The sequence below is a fragment of the Gambusia affinis genome, linkage group LG09, assembly GCF_019740435.1.
Source record: "Gambusia affinis linkage group LG09, SWU_Gaff_1.0, whole genome shotgun sequence".
In the NCBI taxonomy this organism is placed as follows: Eukaryota; Metazoa; Chordata; class Actinopteri; order Cyprinodontiformes; family Poeciliidae; genus Gambusia; species Gambusia affinis.
The window spans coordinates 4,699,257-4,717,958 of NC_057876.1; the positions used below are offsets into that span (position 1 = coordinate 4,699,257).

General features: G+C 38.3%; 1 protein-coding gene across 7 annotated transcripts in view; it reads left to right on the forward strand.

Moving 5' to 3' along the window:
* Positions 1-2,026: 2,026 nt before the first annotated feature.
* The window catches only part of LOC122836741 (TRAF2 and NCK-interacting protein kinase-like), a 69,495-nt gene continuing 52,819 nt past the window's right edge, over positions 2,027-18,702 (forward strand). For all 7 annotated transcript variants that reach the window (XM_044126558.1, XM_044126560.1, XM_044126561.1 and 4 more), the window contains exons 1-3: positions 2,027-2,260; positions 2,747-2,812; positions 17,085-17,141. In XM_044126558.1, coding sequence (XP_043982493.1) covers positions 2,204-2,260; positions 2,747-2,812; positions 17,085-17,141 — 180 coding nt within the window. In that variant the 5' untranslated portion in view covers positions 2,027-2,203. The remainder of the gene's footprint in view (positions 2,261-2,746; positions 2,813-17,084; positions 17,142-18,702) is intronic.

Below are 18,702 nucleotides of genomic sequence, written 5' to 3' on the forward strand. Positions count from 1 at the left end.
TCCGAGCACAGTCTTGCTTTTTGTTTCCCCTCAGCGCTCACAAACACAGCGGCAATGTCCCTCCACATAATGACCCTTATTCCACCGTCCTGACCGTGAGTCACTGGGTTCAGTCACGAGACTGGAATGTCGAGCTCCATCATACCGATGCGTGGTATATACCGCAAATATTTTCACACGAGGGAAATCGGCAGTGATTGGAAAGTAACGGACATGATATCGTCTAGTTATAATAGAAACTTGATAAAAGCGTCCACCATTTTATTTCCATTGTTAGGTTTTTAAATAAAGATAATGGCAGAACTTTTGCAATAAAAGAGAATGTTTATTTTTTATTTTTTTATTGTCCCAGGAATTAGCCTGATAAATTATAATGCTGTGTAGAGACCGACCTCAAGGATTTATAATAGCAGAACTATGCAAGTTCGCCCTCTTAAGCACTAATAAAGTTTAATTTTACTACAGAGCAATCCACACTGCAACTGGAAAACATTTTAAATATACCAAAATAAAACACAATAGCTTGCAAAATTAAGTTAAGTACAAGAAAGCACATTGGAACCAACCACAATACATAAATAAAACTGACTATGAAGTCTCAAAACAAAATTGGCCTTTAAAAAATATTAGTCATCGGAATGGAAATGATCGAGCTTCATTTGAATTTGTGCAATTAATTGATTGATTGCTTATTGCGACAGGATTTAAAAGGTTTCAAAATAAATTACTGGTGCTTTCTGTTGTAGAAATTTAAAGCAAGACGCCATGGTTTAGAAACACAAACGCAAAGAGTCGTAACTTGTCAACATTTTTCCATTCAACAACAACAGATTTTGTTGTATTTATTGTGATTTTAAGCGAACAGAAAGTATCACATGACGTTGAAGTGGAATAAAAACAGGATGCAGAGATTTTTGAATAAGAAAAATGAAAAATTTGAAAAGTGCGGCTTGCCTGTGTGTTCAATGCCTCTGATTCATTACTTTGGGGAACCATCTTTTGCTGCACTTACAGCCACAAGTCTTATGAATCATGTTTCAAGATTATAGAGTTTTAACTGTTTGTCCAGTCATCGTCACGAAACAGCTTAGGTCCAAGAAATGTTGACTCTAACACGTTTTTCCCCAAGATCGCAATGTAGCTATTTTGCTTCGTCTGTCGTTCCATCAGCAGTACTCCGCTTTCCTCACAGGGCCGAAGAACAGCCTCCCCCCGGCATGATGCTGCCACCACCTTGCCTCAAGAAGAGGATCGTGTTCAGATAGATAGATAGATAGATAGATAGATAGATAGATAGATAGATAGATAGATAGATAGATAGATAGATAGATAGATAGATAGATAGATAGATAGATAGATAGATAGATAGATAGATAGATAGATAGATAGATAGATAGATAGATAGATAGATAGATAGATAGATAGATAGATAGATAGATAGATAGATAGATAGATAGATAGATAGCAGCAAAGTTTAGAATTTGTTTGCTGTTCATTATTGTATGATCAGATACTTAATTATTTCCCCAGAAAATAAAAATATTATTATTATTATTATTATTATTATTATTATTATTATTATTATTATTATTATTATTATTATTATTATTATTATTATTATTATTATTATTATTATTATTATTATTATTATTATTATTATTGTAGTTTTTATATTTGGAGAAGTCAGTTTAGTTGAGCAGGTATTCTTTAAAAAAAACGGAAGGAAAAAGAAAACTTTCAGAAGCAAAACACAGGAACCATTTCTAAACAGTAAAAAGCCAAAGGCTTTTAACCGGAAGCTCATGCAAGTAGCTTGCAAAATTAAGTTAAGAAAGTACAAGAAAGCACATTGGAACCAACCACAAAGGTATGTCGTACATTAGTATTGTGCACAATTAGAATTTTCAATCTGAAAAACAAAGATCATGGAAGTTTATGAACAACTTTCTGTCCATACAGAGGAAAAAACACAAATGCATGTATCGCTCTCAGTCAGACTTTTACCTCGGCAGGTTGTACCGGAAATAGTTTGTTTCTCGACTCCTCAACTTGTCTCGCTCAGCTAAACTTCAGAATGGAGCCGAGGGGAAGAAAAAGCTGTTAGTTGGCACCGTTAGCGGAGAGAAAGTCGCACCGTCCATGTCTTTAAAACAAACATCGACCCGCTGACAAAAAAAAAAAAAAAAAAAAACTACCGACAGCAATGTCGCGAGAAAACACCACGCGAAGCCTGGATAGTATAGACCTCGCGGCTTTAAGAGTAAGTTTAAAACATGTCTTCTTGTTTTTCTTTCTTTTGTTTTTTGTTTTTTAATGCAGTGCTTGAGTAAACACAGTAAGACGTGGTGGGTGACACTTTGAAAGTTAACTGTAGTCTCAAACAGCACAAACCGAGCAGTCAAATGTTGTGATAACTGATGTGGTCCCACTGTGGGCACTGAGTGTGGAAGTTGCTGTATAATGGTACCTCTCAGAGAGTGTGTGTACAGTGTGTGCCTTATCTGTAACTTCATGTTCACTGTCTGTTTGGGGCAAGTTTCTGTGTTTACTCGGGATTTTTTCCTTTGTTGGGCTGAAGAAGCTGACAAGTTGCCCAGACCAAGACAACTTGTTGTGTTGTGGCTTGGTTGAAAAGCAGCATTACTTCCTACTCTTCTCCAGCAAATTCAGCAGCTTTTTAAATTAAACATTGCAATTTAAACTCCCTCCTACTGTTTTTTTCTTCTCTCTCTCGCTTTCTCTGTAGGATCCAGCAGGCATCTTCGAGCTGGTTGAGGTGGTCGGCAATGGAACCTACGGGCAGGTATACAAGGTGAGTTGACCTTCTTCCTTATGAAGTTTTCACACACCCTTTAATACCAGGGTTTCCCCCAGAAAACTTGCTAAGCCCAGTGGTAGGGCTTTCATCCAGCGGCCCACCGGGTCTTTGAGTTAAAATACGTTTAACGTTGACAGGAACTGTGAAAATAGGACTAGGTGAATTATGTGTTGTTGGAAGATATTGTTGACGATACTTAAAATCTTAAAAAATACAAACATAGAAAAAAATACAACTAAGATAAACATAAAATTTTTTGCACTTCCGTTGTTTCATACAAGTTTAAGGGTCCAAAAAATGCTTTTTTTTAACCTTTTCCCATGACTTGTTACTTTATTAACTGAAGATGTTGACGTGTTGACAGGAAGTGGTTAAGGAGTTCTGGTGAATTAAAAATGACCCCTGACCTCAATCTCCTTATGTGTTGACATACTAACCATACTATGTTGCCATTATGCTTCCAACCATTTTGCCAAAGAGACTCTTTAACCCGTATTTGTTATCACTGTTATCACTGTTTAAAAGAAACCCTTTGATACGTAAAAACAAACAATGCTTTGCCTGTTGGGGGAGCAAGTAAAGCCTGGTGGCCCGCCAGGCCTATAAACCCTGCAATACAATTCCAGCTGTAAGTCCTTTAGAATATTTCTCACATTAATCTTTGCAAAAGGAATAATATCCACCCCAGTTTCCACCATGATCTTCAGCAGGGAACAGTCGGGTTTGTTTTCTCCCAAAAGGAAAAGCCAGGTTTTGGGATAATTGCAGTAATTGTTTTGTTGTTTCAAATGCAATGAAATAATAGCCTGCTGGTGTACTTTTATTTACGTTTAGAGAGACTAAAAGAGACTGAAATCCACTGAAATTTGAGTTGCTTCTGTCACATCAAACCCAAAGAAAATACATAGAATGTTTGCGGAAAAGGTCAAGACGAATGAATACTCTCGCAAGGAACTGTATCCATCTGCGTTGCTTGCGTGCAAATTTCTAAATGTATCGCTTGTCACTGTGCACATCAAAACCTATGACAACTACTTCCAGTTAGCAAAAGAAGTAGAAGCAGGAACGTCTGTTTACTGGAATATCCTGTTGGTCAGAGCACACAGAGATCCTCACACACACAAGCGCGCACACACACATGTGCATGCACAGCATCTTTAAAAGGCTCTGGGTGGAGTGTACTTCCTTATCACATTATCTGTTTGTCTATATGTGGGTCGGGGTTTGTGGTGAGAGGTGTTTAGTCACTTTTAGACTCTTGCAGCTGGTTGTTTGCAGCAACACCACAGAGGTGTGTGCGTGTTACTACTCTTTTGTGAACTTTTTTTGTTTCGCTTTTTACCAACTGAAATCCTGCTGAGTTCACGATGGATGGTGCAACAGAGGCACGACCAGGACTCGGTTTATGTGTTTGTATGCTGAGAGGCGTATCTGGAGGCCAGCCTCTGAAACAGAAGCTTTCTTCAGAGGTGCCCTGTTCTCTACGGGAAAATCTGTCAGGCCGTTGGTGGGTGTGTGCGACTCGATTGCCACTCGGTTTCCTGAAAGAGGAAATGTTGCAAAAGATGTGCAGGACAGCGAGGAACACTGCTTGAAATCACTCAGTTTCAACATATGACACACATTTACTGACTAAAGGAAAAAAAACACCTTATATGGATGAATGATGAACTTTGTCATAGAGGCTGAATTTTTAGCAACAGCTTTAATTGCTCAAAGCCTCTATAAAGTTAGCAACACTATATTTAGTGTTTCTGCTACTTGGATTATGAATGTCTTTTCATTTACTAGAGTTGATTTAATGGTTGAAATCTTCTTAAAGGGGTAGTACTGTGTGTTTTTTGCAGACACAGTCATTTTATAGCATAATCTGGTAACTGTTTATCTTGGTTATTAAGAAATGCTGTATCAAATATCACTTCAAAAAAAGGTTACTTCCTAATTGACCACCTTGAAATTGGGTCTCTGCCTCTTTAAGAAGCTCCAGATCTTTCTGAAATGCTGCGTGCAGAATATTTTATATAAAAATATAAATATAAGATGGACTCTTCAGTGACCATTAGTCTCAAGATATTAACCTCCAGAGAGAGAGAATATGCAACTAGAACAGTGACAGGTCACTCTGTCTGTATTCCCCCATCTTGAGAAATGTTAAAGGAGAAGGCTAAGCAATGTCCAGTTGCCATGGCTACCCATTATTGCACCAGTAATGTTTTTTTTTGTCAAAATTATTGTGTTTGCTAACAAAGATCCCCCCCCCCCCCTGCCAACTAAATGGGCTCAGATTAATTAAATGATTTTCAATAATTTTCAGTTTGAGATTGCACTGCTGCAATATAAAATGAATCTAAGGCTTTTTACCATTTTCATCTTCAGCACAGGTGCTAACTGGGTTAGCCACCAACATTTGTACTGGCTGTGATCTCATTTAATCAGATTTTTCTAGCAATCGTGAAGTGATTATCTGGACATTTTTTATAGCAAAACCCCAATTTGTTTTTAGGTAACAGTGTGATTATGGTTTAAAACTAATAAATGTAGAGTTCTGCCCTGTTTTATCGCTCACCGTCTCTATCATGATGCTCAGACAGACACTCCCGCAGTAAGTGTCGATGTTTCCAACTTGAGTAGCATCGCTGTCATGGTTTTTGGGTTAAAATAACTTTGTTAAGTCAAGATATTACAAATCTAAGCAGTAATCCTATCAGAACACATCTGGCTAGTTGGGATAATGAAACACAAGAAAACAATAGGGGGGTGCACAGATAAATCGGCCCATATTTCCTTAGCTGTTTTGAGACTTCTTAATCTATTTTATTCATGGTTTCTGTTGTGTGTGGTTTTTATTTCCGTCTTATTTGTTGTTTTTGGTTGTCATATTTCATTTGGGATATTTTTAAGATATTTTCCAGTTCCAGTTTTTGTTGCAAAGTCAAAGTTTACTGGTCTTTGAGAGAGTAAACTTGAGTCAATAAAAATCATATTATTGACTCGGTGAGATAAGGACAAGCTTAGGATTTCTTTATGTCGTGATAATGAGACAATGCAGCTTTTCATACTTTTACAAACTCAAGCTGTATCTGTAATAATATAATGAAACTGATATTATGACAGAAACAAGCTTGAGATCTTGTTATCTTGAAATAATTGGACAAGCAAACTGTGAAGACAAGAAAACAAGATTTTTATCTGAAGTTTATTGGGATAAAATTCTTGTTTTTGAGTCAAGGAGATGAGGAAAGTTACATTTAATCCCAAAATAAGGACACAGTGAAATTATCACAACGAAACAAGCTAAAGATCGCATTATTATCATCAGATGATAGCGTAAAGAAATCAAATAATTTCCTTTTAATGTTTAGGAAAAACTGCTAGACTTTCAGAACAAGGATTACAACAACAACACAAAAAAAAACTCAATGAAAATTTAATGAGATATTTGAAAATTATAGTTAGAAAGTTCTGGAAATTTTACATCAAAGTGTGCAGGACTGACATTATACCTCATTGTATGGCTGGGTGAGTTCCAACAGGGGAAACCAGGACGAGAATAGAGTCTGAAGAACAATACCTGATACACACACACACATACACACGCACACACACACACACACACACACACACACACACACACACACACACACACACACACACAGGGCCTTACAAAAACACATAGTTATGAACTGATGTGAGATCAGGAGATGCTGACCAAGCATCTGGGGTTTTCCTCTGTTTATCTGCACATCATAATTGTATGTTTTCTTTTAATGGGTAGTAGCATGAGATAAGCAGGAGATCCAGCTCAAACTGATGGAGACTTTGAACACTTCAGATAATGTGTGGGACACACATGGAAAGATAATGGTTAAACATGATCTTTATCAGTTATCATTATCAATAACGCTTAATATACATTACAGAGAATTTGCCAGTCACATATCTGTGCTTCACCTTTAAACATGATTACTTATATTTAAAGAAAAGTAGCCTAATGCGTTTAATGTTTTGACAATTAACTGGTTCTCCAAACCTGAAACTAAAATAATTAATACTTTTAGTCTGGTAGTTTCACATCTCATACATTTAATGTATCCTGCATGGAATCAAACTTTAATAAAAAAAATAAACTGTAGATCTCTAGACTTCTAGAAAGTATTTTAAGGATAGGCATTTTGAAATTGACCACCATTTTTAGTTATACATTTATTTGTCTTTTTTTACTTTGTTTGCATCCTGTGATAAATGCGATAGTTCAATTATCTTTCCAAACGTTTTAGACAGAAGCATAATGGCTGTTGTGTAATCGGTTGTGATGAGTTCACATTTTGGTCACTCTGGGCACTCAATGTTCCTTCAGCTGAGCATATTGCTCAATAAAGCTACTTTCATCTTTTTGTGTGTGCTCTTGTATTGAGGTGTGATTAGAGGTGTTGAACTCACAGCGTTCTGTTTCGTCAGAGCAGGGTATTTTGCCTTTTTTCTTATTTTTATTGTTTTCAGATGTAAGGATCATTTGGGAAGAAACTTTCACTGCTCTATCAGTATTTCCAAGTGGTAAAAATGATCACAATCCATATTAATCAGAAACTAGGGCTGGTTATCAGTTTTGTTTTTAGTTTCAAGCATCTGTCATTCCGAAGTGAGTGAGACCAACTTACCAAATATTTTATTAGAAATACGGATCCATGCCATCCGTAATACTTTAACCTAACAAATATTGCATCAAAGTAGTGCCTTGTGACTGCTCACATCTAAATTACAAATTAACCGTTATAAATAAATTTAATTTCAAAAAATGTAACCAGTAATTGCCATGTAAAATAGGTCATTGGCCAGGAGGAGCAGCAAAGAAGATGAACAATGAACTACATTTGTGCAGGGCTTCTTAAGTTTGTCTGGGCACTTAGTGTTTCATTCGTCAAGGATATTTACGCTGCACTTTCTAATCTGTACTTTTAAACGCTCTGTAAGACCTTAAGAACACATCAGAGGATCAAGGACAAGTTGTGTTTGTTCTTTTCTCCAGAAACACCTTGACGTGAGGAGTGAGAGAGCTGGGCTCTAACCAAGTTTTCTTGTTAACAGAAGATACTTTCTTCAGAGCCACAAAAATAAATAAATAAAAGTCAAATAAATCCATAATGGCTTTAACTTTAGCTGATCATTAACTCTATGCCAGTTTTTCAGCTTACGGTTCAATGGGAGTCACCCTGTTTTGGGAAATAGACATTTTTACTTCTTGGAAATTTTATTATCTTTGGTATTTTTATGGATTCCAATAAAGAAATGGGAACATATTGTGTCTTTATGATGGGCTGCTGGTGGAAAAGTAAAAAATAAAAAAATGCATTTTAGAATTGAGTTTTTTGCTAAGTTGTCTATTATATGTAGACACAGACAACCTAGATTGACAACTTACCATCCACACTCCTTGAGTCAGTGACCCATGAGTCAGAGTTACCTGAACAACCTTCACTATGGCCAGGTGGTATTCACAGGCCAAACTCCAAATTGGTGGAAAATAAGCAGGCAGCGTGTAAGAAAAAACTCCCTTAGAGTTTCAAAAATCTGGACATTTTATGGCCCACAAACGTAACTGTCATGAGAAGAAACAACAAACAACATAGCATGTGCTAACCTTGTGGAAGAGATTAGCATTTCTGACATAAATCATGTTTGGCTTGGCTTGCTGCATAGACAGGTAGATAACAAAGAGTGCAAGACCCAAACTTTAGAGACAGAAAACTCAAGAATTGGTGGAGATAAGATCAGCCATGAAAATCAGGCGGTTGGAGTTCATCTTAAACTCAACCATGAACGAAATAATCCATCAGTCAGGCGACAGCGTTCTGTTCTCAGAATATCAAGTTGTATTTCAAAAGAAAGGTTGTAACATCTCAACTCCAATCTGTTGCACATTTACTCCATGGTTTGTTTGTGTGTAATTGTTGTTGAAGAACTGATCCTCTCTGAAGGATGGCTTTGTAAGGACAGAGGCTAGACATGACGCCACACAGGGACTCCTTGATCTCACAATGCCAAAAGGTTTAAGGATGGTGAGGCACAGGAGGAACTGGGACAAGAGTCACTCTGATAAGACAACAACATGCAGAGGGAAGTCCAGTATGTTGCACAGTGCCATTATAGGAGCTGGGGGGAGAGCAGTATGGATGGATGAATGAAAAAAAAGAAAAGAAAAACAGTTTCACAGAAGTGTTTCACTGTAAAGATGGTTTGTAGTTTGTTTTGTTGCAACCTGAAGTGTGACATAAACTTCAGTGAAGTTTGAGAACAAAATATGTGTTTAGGTTTATGTCTGGTTGAGCGATGTGTGTGCCCAGTTGATTTTTTTAGTTTTTTTTCTTTTAGGGGGGTTTTATTGTAATACATGAAATCTTTGGAAACCACCAAACTAACCAAGACTCCATGATATCAGGAAAAGATGTAATATGCAATAATATAGATAAATGTTGCGATAATGAGTTGACTCGCAATAAATAAATAATTTAAAGTGTTAACGTTGGGGAAAAATATCATTTCCATCTCAAAAACAATTTTATAGAAATGGTTGAGTCCATCGACATCCTCCGTTTTAGCATCAAAACAACCTAGTATACGTTTCTTTTTTTTTTCCTGTAGTAACAATAAGTTTCACCAAATGTCTGAACACTACAGAAAACCAGAATGGAGGGTACATAAATAATTGCCTACAACCGTCCTGACAGAGCTTTGCAATATGGATGTCACATACAGTAGCATTGTGGTAACTATAAATTGCTGCCCTAAACTTTGCCACAGCTCTGAGATTTCCAGAGGCCTGACAATATTTCAAACTGTTTTTGCATTTCCTAAAAACCTGGAAAAGTTGGGTAAGGTACAACACCCCCCGGGCGTTTTCAGAAAGGAGAAGAAGCAAAATGACCTTGACCCATTGGGTTTTACCATCCTGAATGAACAACAGACATGGCTCCCTAAAAAATAGTTACTTTTACACCCACTGTGCTTCCTCTGACGTCTTCCACCTGGTGAAACTGTAAATACCCAACTGTGAGATTTCTTCCTCCAATAACAACTTTCACACTGAAGAGTGGTAATATTACATGACCTGGTAGCTAATGTGTATTCATTAATCAGAAAAAGATTCCAGTCTGAAGCTGGTGAATGTTTAATTGTAAGTATTCTCACTCGATAATAAGCCACATATGGTTTCAAGTAAGCGTGGGCATATGTCGTATCGTTTGTCATTTATTGTGAAAAATGTCTTATCATGATAAGAATTTGTACTTATTCTTGTCTCAGTAAATAAAAATAAAACCGACAGTAGGAACGAAAATCTTATTTTTTTCTATTTTCTCCACTGCTAGTTCCACGAGAGCATAATTAATTATCAATTAATTCCTAAAAATGATTAGAGGTGATTATTAAGTCCAGGCTAGTTGAATAAATCACACTTTTTGCAGCAAGTGGTGTTCTGAAGAAGCCTGTTGTAAATTAGATTTTTTCTTTCAAAGAACAATATTTGTTCATGGTCCTATAAATGTTCTGTAATGCAGTCACAGCCATACAGTTACCTAAAAAAATTAATAAACGGTAGCTTTTTTATCATGACTTTAACCACAATAGCGCCACAAAATACCAAAATAAAATTTTAAGACCATATTTCCCTCCCCTTGTTTCAAGAGACTGGTTACAGAAAGAATGAAATGAAAATCTTAGCAAGCACGACATCATTAGCAGTCCCAAAATAAAAAGTCACACATTGACGGAGGTGGAGTTCTTCTTTTACAAGTCTCCCTCACAATGTTGCATGTCTGTCTAGTACAAATGTGAGTGTTAGGGGACTTTTGAAATAGAAAACCATCTCTCATCTTCCAGAGCAAAGATGATTCAAGAAAACATTTTTTTGTTGTTGTTGCATCATATTGAAACTTGGTTTTCAACTGATACTGACGTTTAGAGCTGCAGCACTCCACCCAATGTAGTTTTTGGCAGACTTGAGAACCCGAAACGAGAAGCGAAACCCCGGACTACTCAGATTTCTGAAGGGGAAGTGCAGATAAAGTTCTTACGAGCCCTAATATCCTCCTGATATTAAAACACAACACCTTTATTACACAGATCATCCGCTGTCTGGCCTTCTTCTACAAACATTTTGGATACCTTACCTCTGCAGATTAACCATTATTAGTACATCATCAGAAGATGACTAATCTGGAACAGATGGGGTTTTGATTTCTTTTCTTTTTTAGAACCTTCAGACATGAGAATGTATTCCACTCATAATCCGTCTGCTGCCTCAGGAGAAAGAGTTACAGCCTAAGTATGTATCGTGTTGCCTTGTGCATCAGACATTTATAATACATTTAGCATGAAACTTGTACTCGCTGCATACACAGCAGCATCACACACATCCAGAAACAGGGCGTTTCTGTGTTAGCAAAAGGAACTTCACTTCCCTGCAAAGGCACGGTTATAGAGTCATCTTTGTGTGTGTGTGTGTGTGTGGGTGTATGTGAGAGAGACAGAGAGAAGGTTTGAGTGGGAAGAAAATGACAACCGCCAGTAAAGCTTTGAACTCACAGCTCTGATCTTAAGAAATGCCTTTATAGTTAGCGCGGCAGAAGCAAACTAAAATAATTCCAGGTTGTGTAATTGGCATGCATCGTTAAATGACCTCAGCTGTGTGAACGAGAGCCATCAAAAAAAAAAAACACGCCAGCAGCATTCATCCTTTTTGGGGCGAGATTACATCGCTCTGTGAAAGGTCAAAGCCGCGGCTCGAACGGTTTCACTTCGGCCTCAAACTACATTGACGCAGCCTCAAAACCTCTCCAACAGCTGGTTTCAATATCATTTCCAAAGTGAATCACTCACACTTCCTCTTCCTCACATCCACGTATCTGCCTCGTTTTACTCGTGCTCTGTTGTGCTTGCAGAACTTTTTTTTTTCTTCACTTTTTTCTTTTCCAGGCCGTTCCAGCAGACGGCCTGTCTTGCAACCCAACTTTGTCAGTAACAGCTGTAGTTTGTGTTCCTACACGCCAAAAGGTCCAAATATTCATGCCGTGCAGAGATAAAACGTGTGTAATACCTACAGGTTTAAAATGACATCTGGGTTTCAAAACCGAGCGGCGGTGTTGGTGGCTGGAAGAGGGGACGCAAAGGGAGACGTAGTCTGTGCAGCGTTAGTGGTTGTTAGAGGTGAAGAAAGGGAGAGACAATGGGAGAAAAGTGGGGAGGAAAGTGAATAGAGGGGGACAGGAAGGAAAGCAAATGTGAAAGGCAGAGAGACAGCAAGCACAAAAGGAAGGAAGAGGTAGAGAGAGGCCAATGAAAACGAAGAGGGAAGAGAGCTGGCTCCTCTCTTCCTCCTCTCCCTCATGGGGTTTGGAGGTTTGGTTGGCAGTGATTGCTCCTGGATGAATTTGCAGCAAGAATTCATAGAAGTCCTATAGAGGCAAATGACCTCCTTACTACACTTTCAAATGCCAAAACAATTATTAAATGTGCTGACTTTTTCCCCATTTTTGCCATGTTACAACCGCAACCTTAGAAGTGTTTCAGTAGGGTTCTATGGGACAGGCCAACCCAAAGCAGCATGTAACTGTGAAGTGGAGGAAGAAGTGACTTTGAAAAGCATTTCTGCAAAAGATAATCGAAAAGTTTCGTCTTTCATGACTTCATAACTTATGGGCGCTTAGGTGTACAATGGGATTAAAACCTTTTTTTTTTTTTTACATATCGGTGTTGGGTCAGCATTAAAAATCATCATTTCTTATGTACTTGTTTCCATTTGTGTTTCTGGAGGGTGAGGGGCAGGAATGACCGTGTGATCATGTGACAAAGATGGTCTATCACATGATCACATGCAATTTCAGGTGTATGGTCATTTTTTTCACCATGTCGAAAGTGTAGATCAATGTATGTGATCTATATGATGATGGTAAATATTGATTATCAGCCATAGCAGCGAAGATAATATCAGATATCAATATGGGCCCAAATTTTCATGTCGGTGCATCCGTAGTTAAAAGCCAAACTAGATTTGGCAAAAAAAATTAACTGAAAAGAAATCTACCAGGGTGTTTTTTGTTTGTTTGTTTTGGGTCACTTTTGTTGCTACTAAGATTGGTATCAAAACAGAGTTATTAGATATTTTTCTGCTCATCTTTTCATTCTCACATGAGAGTTTTGCTCTTTTCTGCAGCTTTCCTTGCAATTTGCACATGGCATGCTGTGCATATAAAAGGTCTCAGACACAATCTTGAAAAGTATGGGAAGTTTATGGAATTTGATTTGGCTATTTTCCGGGTCTGGATAAGAAACTTGCTTCTATTTCCAGGCTGTATTCACCCTTAATCAAGCAAATAAAATTCTCAAAAGTTGGAAGCTGAGTTGGTCCAAACATCGCTCTCCTAACTTCCACCTCAGACATGATTGCCATAATGTCAGCTGTTTCTCCATCTACCACGTCGGGTCTATAGACCAAGCTGCCATTCACATTTGCTCATGAATGTTGAATGAAGCTGCCTTTGGAAAGCTAATCTACAGTAGACCTCACACCAAGACAACCTGTTGAGAAAGCTGTGCAGAACAACCCTGGTGAATAGTCAGTTGCATGACAAAGGGGTGATAGAAGAGCAAATAAAAATTTGACTTGACCTCCAAGACAAAGTCTGAGGACACTCTAATGCTCAGTTTCGCAATGAAAAATATCCTCGTTCCAAAGGTCTAAAAGTCTCATTTATCACAAAGATGGATGAGCAAGTAAACACAGAGCATTACAAGCAAGCAAGGACTATTTAGAAAGCTTCATTACTACAATCAGTTAGCAGAGAGGAGTCAATAAGTCAGTCAGTCCATCAGGGCAAAGAGTACACGTTATGTAGCTAAATAACAAACAGGCATGAAGGAGGTCAGATCAGAGGAAGGCTGAGACGGAGATTTGCATCTAGTTAGCAGTGAGACAGAATATTAAAACAACCAGACAGAAACAGCAGGAGTTTCTGTCATTTGGGGTCTGTTCACTGGAGACATCTTGTATCTAATTAGCATTATATTATAGTAACCTTTTCACCAATGCTCTTTTCACTGTTACCTCATTCTTCCATCTTGTATGCGCATGTGAATAACGGCGGGAAGCAAGAGGAAACATAATTGTGTCTTAATTCAACATTGTGCAGGCTACCGCAGCGTGTGTGCACGACACTGCACGTGTGATTTGCAGGATTTCAGTGTCAGAGAGCGAGAAACTGTCTCCAATTAATTCCGATAGAGAGCTATTTTACCGAGTGTGCGTCTGAGTCGCGTTGTTAATCAGTGGCTTGGCTGAGAGGAGGACACTTAAAGTCTGTGTCAGCTGCGGTGGCAGCAAGCAGACATGGCTGAGTCTGGCTGGATAGGAAGGGCATGTCTTTATTTATCTCAGTCAGGCCAGTGGCTGCCTCCACGGCATAATCCTTTGCCGTTATGAGGACAGTGTCCTCCGCCTGGGGACTGAATGGAGGACACAACACACCCAGGGGTCAGTGGGCCTTGTGTAAGTGATTTCTCATTCAATGCCAAAGAGAGATGATTGTGAGAGTTGTTTTTTATTTTTTATTTTTTTTTTTGGGGGGGGGACTGTTTGTTTTGATTTTGCTGCTTCAGCAAGTTTTATTATGAGCAGCAGTATTGTGAAGCTTGTCCCTTTTCTTTTGGATTTACATGATATGTTCAGGTTGTACTTGTTTTCTTTTTTCTTTTTGCAAGTTTATAGGATGAAATAAGCATCAACCAATAAAATGTGGAACCGGCCTAAATAAAACCAGGACATGGCTTCTTAAAAATATATATATTTTTTTTTCAAGTAGCATCTTACACCTTGTGTTATTCCTCTGACTTCCACACCGAAGAGTGTTGTTTTATTTCCACTGCCAACAGTCCTTGTTTTTCTTTCTTTATGGATGACTTCAAATACATGTACATATTGTTTTTATTCTTATTTTATTCCCTCTAATGTTTATATTTTTACACTTTATGTCTGTATTCCTTCAGCTATTGAAAACTGAAGTCAAATTCTTTGTTTCAGCCAAGAAATAGAATATGTAGGACAAGTTCTAGGATCAATGCTACCGGTGTTGCAGAGCCACTTTTCCCCATTTTATTTCTGGCATCATGATGCCAGGTACTTTAGAGTATGACCTCTTGAAGGGACTCAGCCAGGCAGCGCAGTTCAGTGTTAGTGACATCCTGCTTCCTCATGCGCTCCCCGATGTGAGCCTTCAACATCCACACATGACTATCTATGCCTGCAGCCAGCCTGAGACATTCTGGAGTCTTCCAGTCACCAGCCAGGTCCCTCAAATCGCTCCCTTGTCGAAATCTGTGTCAATCTGTCAGACATCCAGTTGCAGGATTCTCTGGCTGACTTGCTGTGGGAGATACAACACCTGAATCAGTTCCCAGAGAATCCCTGCTTGCATCCAGGCCAAAGGACAGGTCCCTCTGTGCTGACATGAGATCAGTGCTTCTGTTATCCAGTTGATGTGACGTTTTAGTCACCGCCATGCAGTCACAGGAGCATTCAATGCATTCTCCATTTAGCTCTGTTTTATTTCATATCCGCTGCTCTTTCTCAGTGATTAATAATACTAATAATAAAATTTAATTTGTAATGCACTTTACATGTAAATCTCAAACTGCTACAATGAAAGCTGAGCCTTTTTAGTCAGTGAGTGAATAAATTTGAGGCTATATTTTAGCTACAGAAATAATTCTTTTAATTCCCTAAGCGTCCGTGTTGGCAGTGCAACAACATTTTGGATTATCTTGAAGCACAATACATGGAATAGACCATGTATTGTGTCGTAACATTATTTTTACGCAGTGAGAACTGAAGGAGTATGTGTTTCGCCATCCTTTTTGGAAATTTTAATTCTTGGGGTTTACACTAGTTATTACTATGTTATTGTTATTGTGTTATTATTACAAATCAGTTCAGAATTAACTTCATCAGTTGGCATCTGTTCATGTATTATTTTTATAGTACCTGCTATTTAATTTGTTATTCTTGAGCTCTTTGTGAGAACATGCAATTCTTCTCAGTATTACTTTTTTTAATAAAAGTTGAACAGAAATATGGTTATTTTTGTTACGTACTTTTAGACGATGTTTTTCTTTTTCTTTTTTTTTTACTTTTCCATGTCTCAGTGCACTGATCCTTAACTGAAACAGGCTAGCTGTGACTGTTGAGAAAATCACACCTGGGCGACCATGAACTGTTCAGATTTCAGTCTGGGAAGCTTCTGTGGACGTCTCTGATGAGGATATGTTGAACCCAGACACAGCGATTTCAAAATGTTGTTGCAAATCTACAAATGAAGGTTTGCGCTGCTACGTTTCAAACTCTTTAGTTGTCGGTTGCATTTATTTAATGCAATTATTTAAATATGTTTTATTATGAAAATAAAAGACAAAATGTAACATTTTGTCACGAAGAGAAAGTCTCTGCAAGCTCTTTGAGGAAGGGATTGGTTTCTTAGAAGTACAGAAGATGTGCAGTGCCTTTTATACATATATATTCCTCTTAAACTTTCTCATATTTTGTATTGTTAAAAATGCAGATTTTATTGTGTTTTGTTTGGACTCTCGACAATTTAAGAGTAAGCTGACTTCATACAAAAATGCCGTATCATTTTATATTGGCATTTGTAAGAAAAAAGAAATCCTGAAGCCACTTATTGTTTTCCTTTTATCTCACAGTGATGTGCAACTTTGTGTTTGGCTTTCACATACGATCAGTTTCACCTGTCCTGACCAATTGGCTAGTTGTCATCCTTTCGTGTATATTTCATAGACTTTCCATACATCACAGCCTTGAGGCTTGACACGGTTTTCAATTTCTCCCTTTTCACCTGACTGCCCTTTACAACTCTGGTCCTCTGTGTTGACTGTTTTCCACTCTCCTCTTATGTCACGTCTTATTCTTTCTGACTGGCTCTCCCAAGAGAAAATAAAGTTAGGCAGACAGTGCGGTGAATGGAGAATTACATCACAGGCTGAGTGTTTTCTCATAGACGGTGTAATGTGTGGCTGTGTGAGGGAACGTGAACATGTTCGACTGTTAGATCTGGAGTTGGCGCGGGTAAATTTTTCTTTTATGTCTCGGCATCGCGGCAACAAGAGTTTCTTTGCTCTGTGGGCTTTTACTGTCAAGAGTTTTTGTAGGATGCTCATGTGGTTAAACTGGTTGGGATGCTAACTGCTTCTTTATGTTTGCCACCAGGGTCGCCATGTCAAGACTGGTCAGCTGGCAGCTATCAAAGTCATGGAGGTCACAGAGGTAAATGTTTTACTCTTGCTGCAAATTCTCTTGGTGTCCCTGCAGTATCTGAGCCGTAAATCCTTTAGTCCTTATTAGACTTAGAAAATCAATATGAAGGAATCAAGGGTACTTTACCTTTGGTATATAATGCTCCATCATTGTCTTCCTACATAATTGAGACTGCAGCATACTTAGTTCGTTCACCAGTTGATGCCTAGTTGACACTGCAATTTTAATGCCAAATTTTGTCCCGATTTTCCTCTTCTGACAACGTTAAGGACACTCCACTTAGCTCGGTGGCTAATCGGAGTGTCATGTGTAGACATCTTCCTGCCATGTGTAGTGGTTGAAGAGTGATCTGATCCGCCCCAATCTAAAATCAGAGATATTCAACGTGTTGGATTGTCTTGGCCCGATATTGCAATGTGTTTGGTGGCCCCTGTGGACACATGAGAATCACAGAGGGGAATTCTTAACAACGACAACAAAACAACTACCACGTCACACCAGAACATCTAAGGTGTATTTTTCTATCGTTTGTTTCTGTGTTAAACTTGTTTTGCGAGACTTTGTGTCTGATACCTGATTATTGATGAGTGAAATTGGTTTGTGTGCATTGTGCTGCTCCTGCCGTTTGGTTGTACGCCACGCACTGTACGACCAAACCTGCTATATATAAGACTTTTTATCATTAAGTGTGTGGCCTGTCAGGTTTTAATAATCAAATGACAATTTTATAAACTTGTCACGTGTACTAGGCATAAGAAAGACTACCACAAATTTTTTATTTATTTATTTTTGGACACATGGCCAATTTTGCTGTACAGAACATTCTAAGATGCAATAAATTTCACACTTATCTGCTGCTACTGCAGAATTTATTCAAGTGTTTCTTGAATGTCATCGCAATGTTCCAGTCGTAGCTTCAGTCATGGTGCGCTGTGTACGTCACAGTTTGTCTGATGAAGAATCACACCTCAACATGCTGAATAGTTGGAGTAGCTCCAACTGATAGCAGCCTGACCTACTTTTTGACAACTGGGAACTCAAGGAAATGAACATCCATCTTCGGAAGATCGACAAAAGTCGGCAGAAGTGACATACCAAAACTTGACCCGGTGGGACAGTACGTTCGTTCTTTGACTTCCTTTATCCTATTATACTTAAAGCATCAAAAACAATGAAGAAAATCACAAGAAAAGTGAAGAAAAGAAATATCAAAACTCATTTTTCCAGTGCAGAACTCCACATTTATCGCAATATGTTTCTTTTGTTTCACTTTACAGGTTATTTACTCAGGCGTTAAAGTTTTTAACTGCATTCCCTAAAGATCCAAAAGTCACGAGAAGACACAACCAGCAGCCCAGTAAAGCAGCCTGTAGAAAACCTCCCTGATTGTTCTGTCATGACTCCACACAGACGGCTTCTCCTCTGTGTTTCCACTCTTGAGTTCTCTCACTGCACACTGAGGTCATTGAAGCGATTTGAACTCTTACAATCCACTCGGGAGCCTCTCATAATTCTCCTGTCAGAGTACGCACATACAACACGGATCAAACTGGAACGTTCTTTAATATAG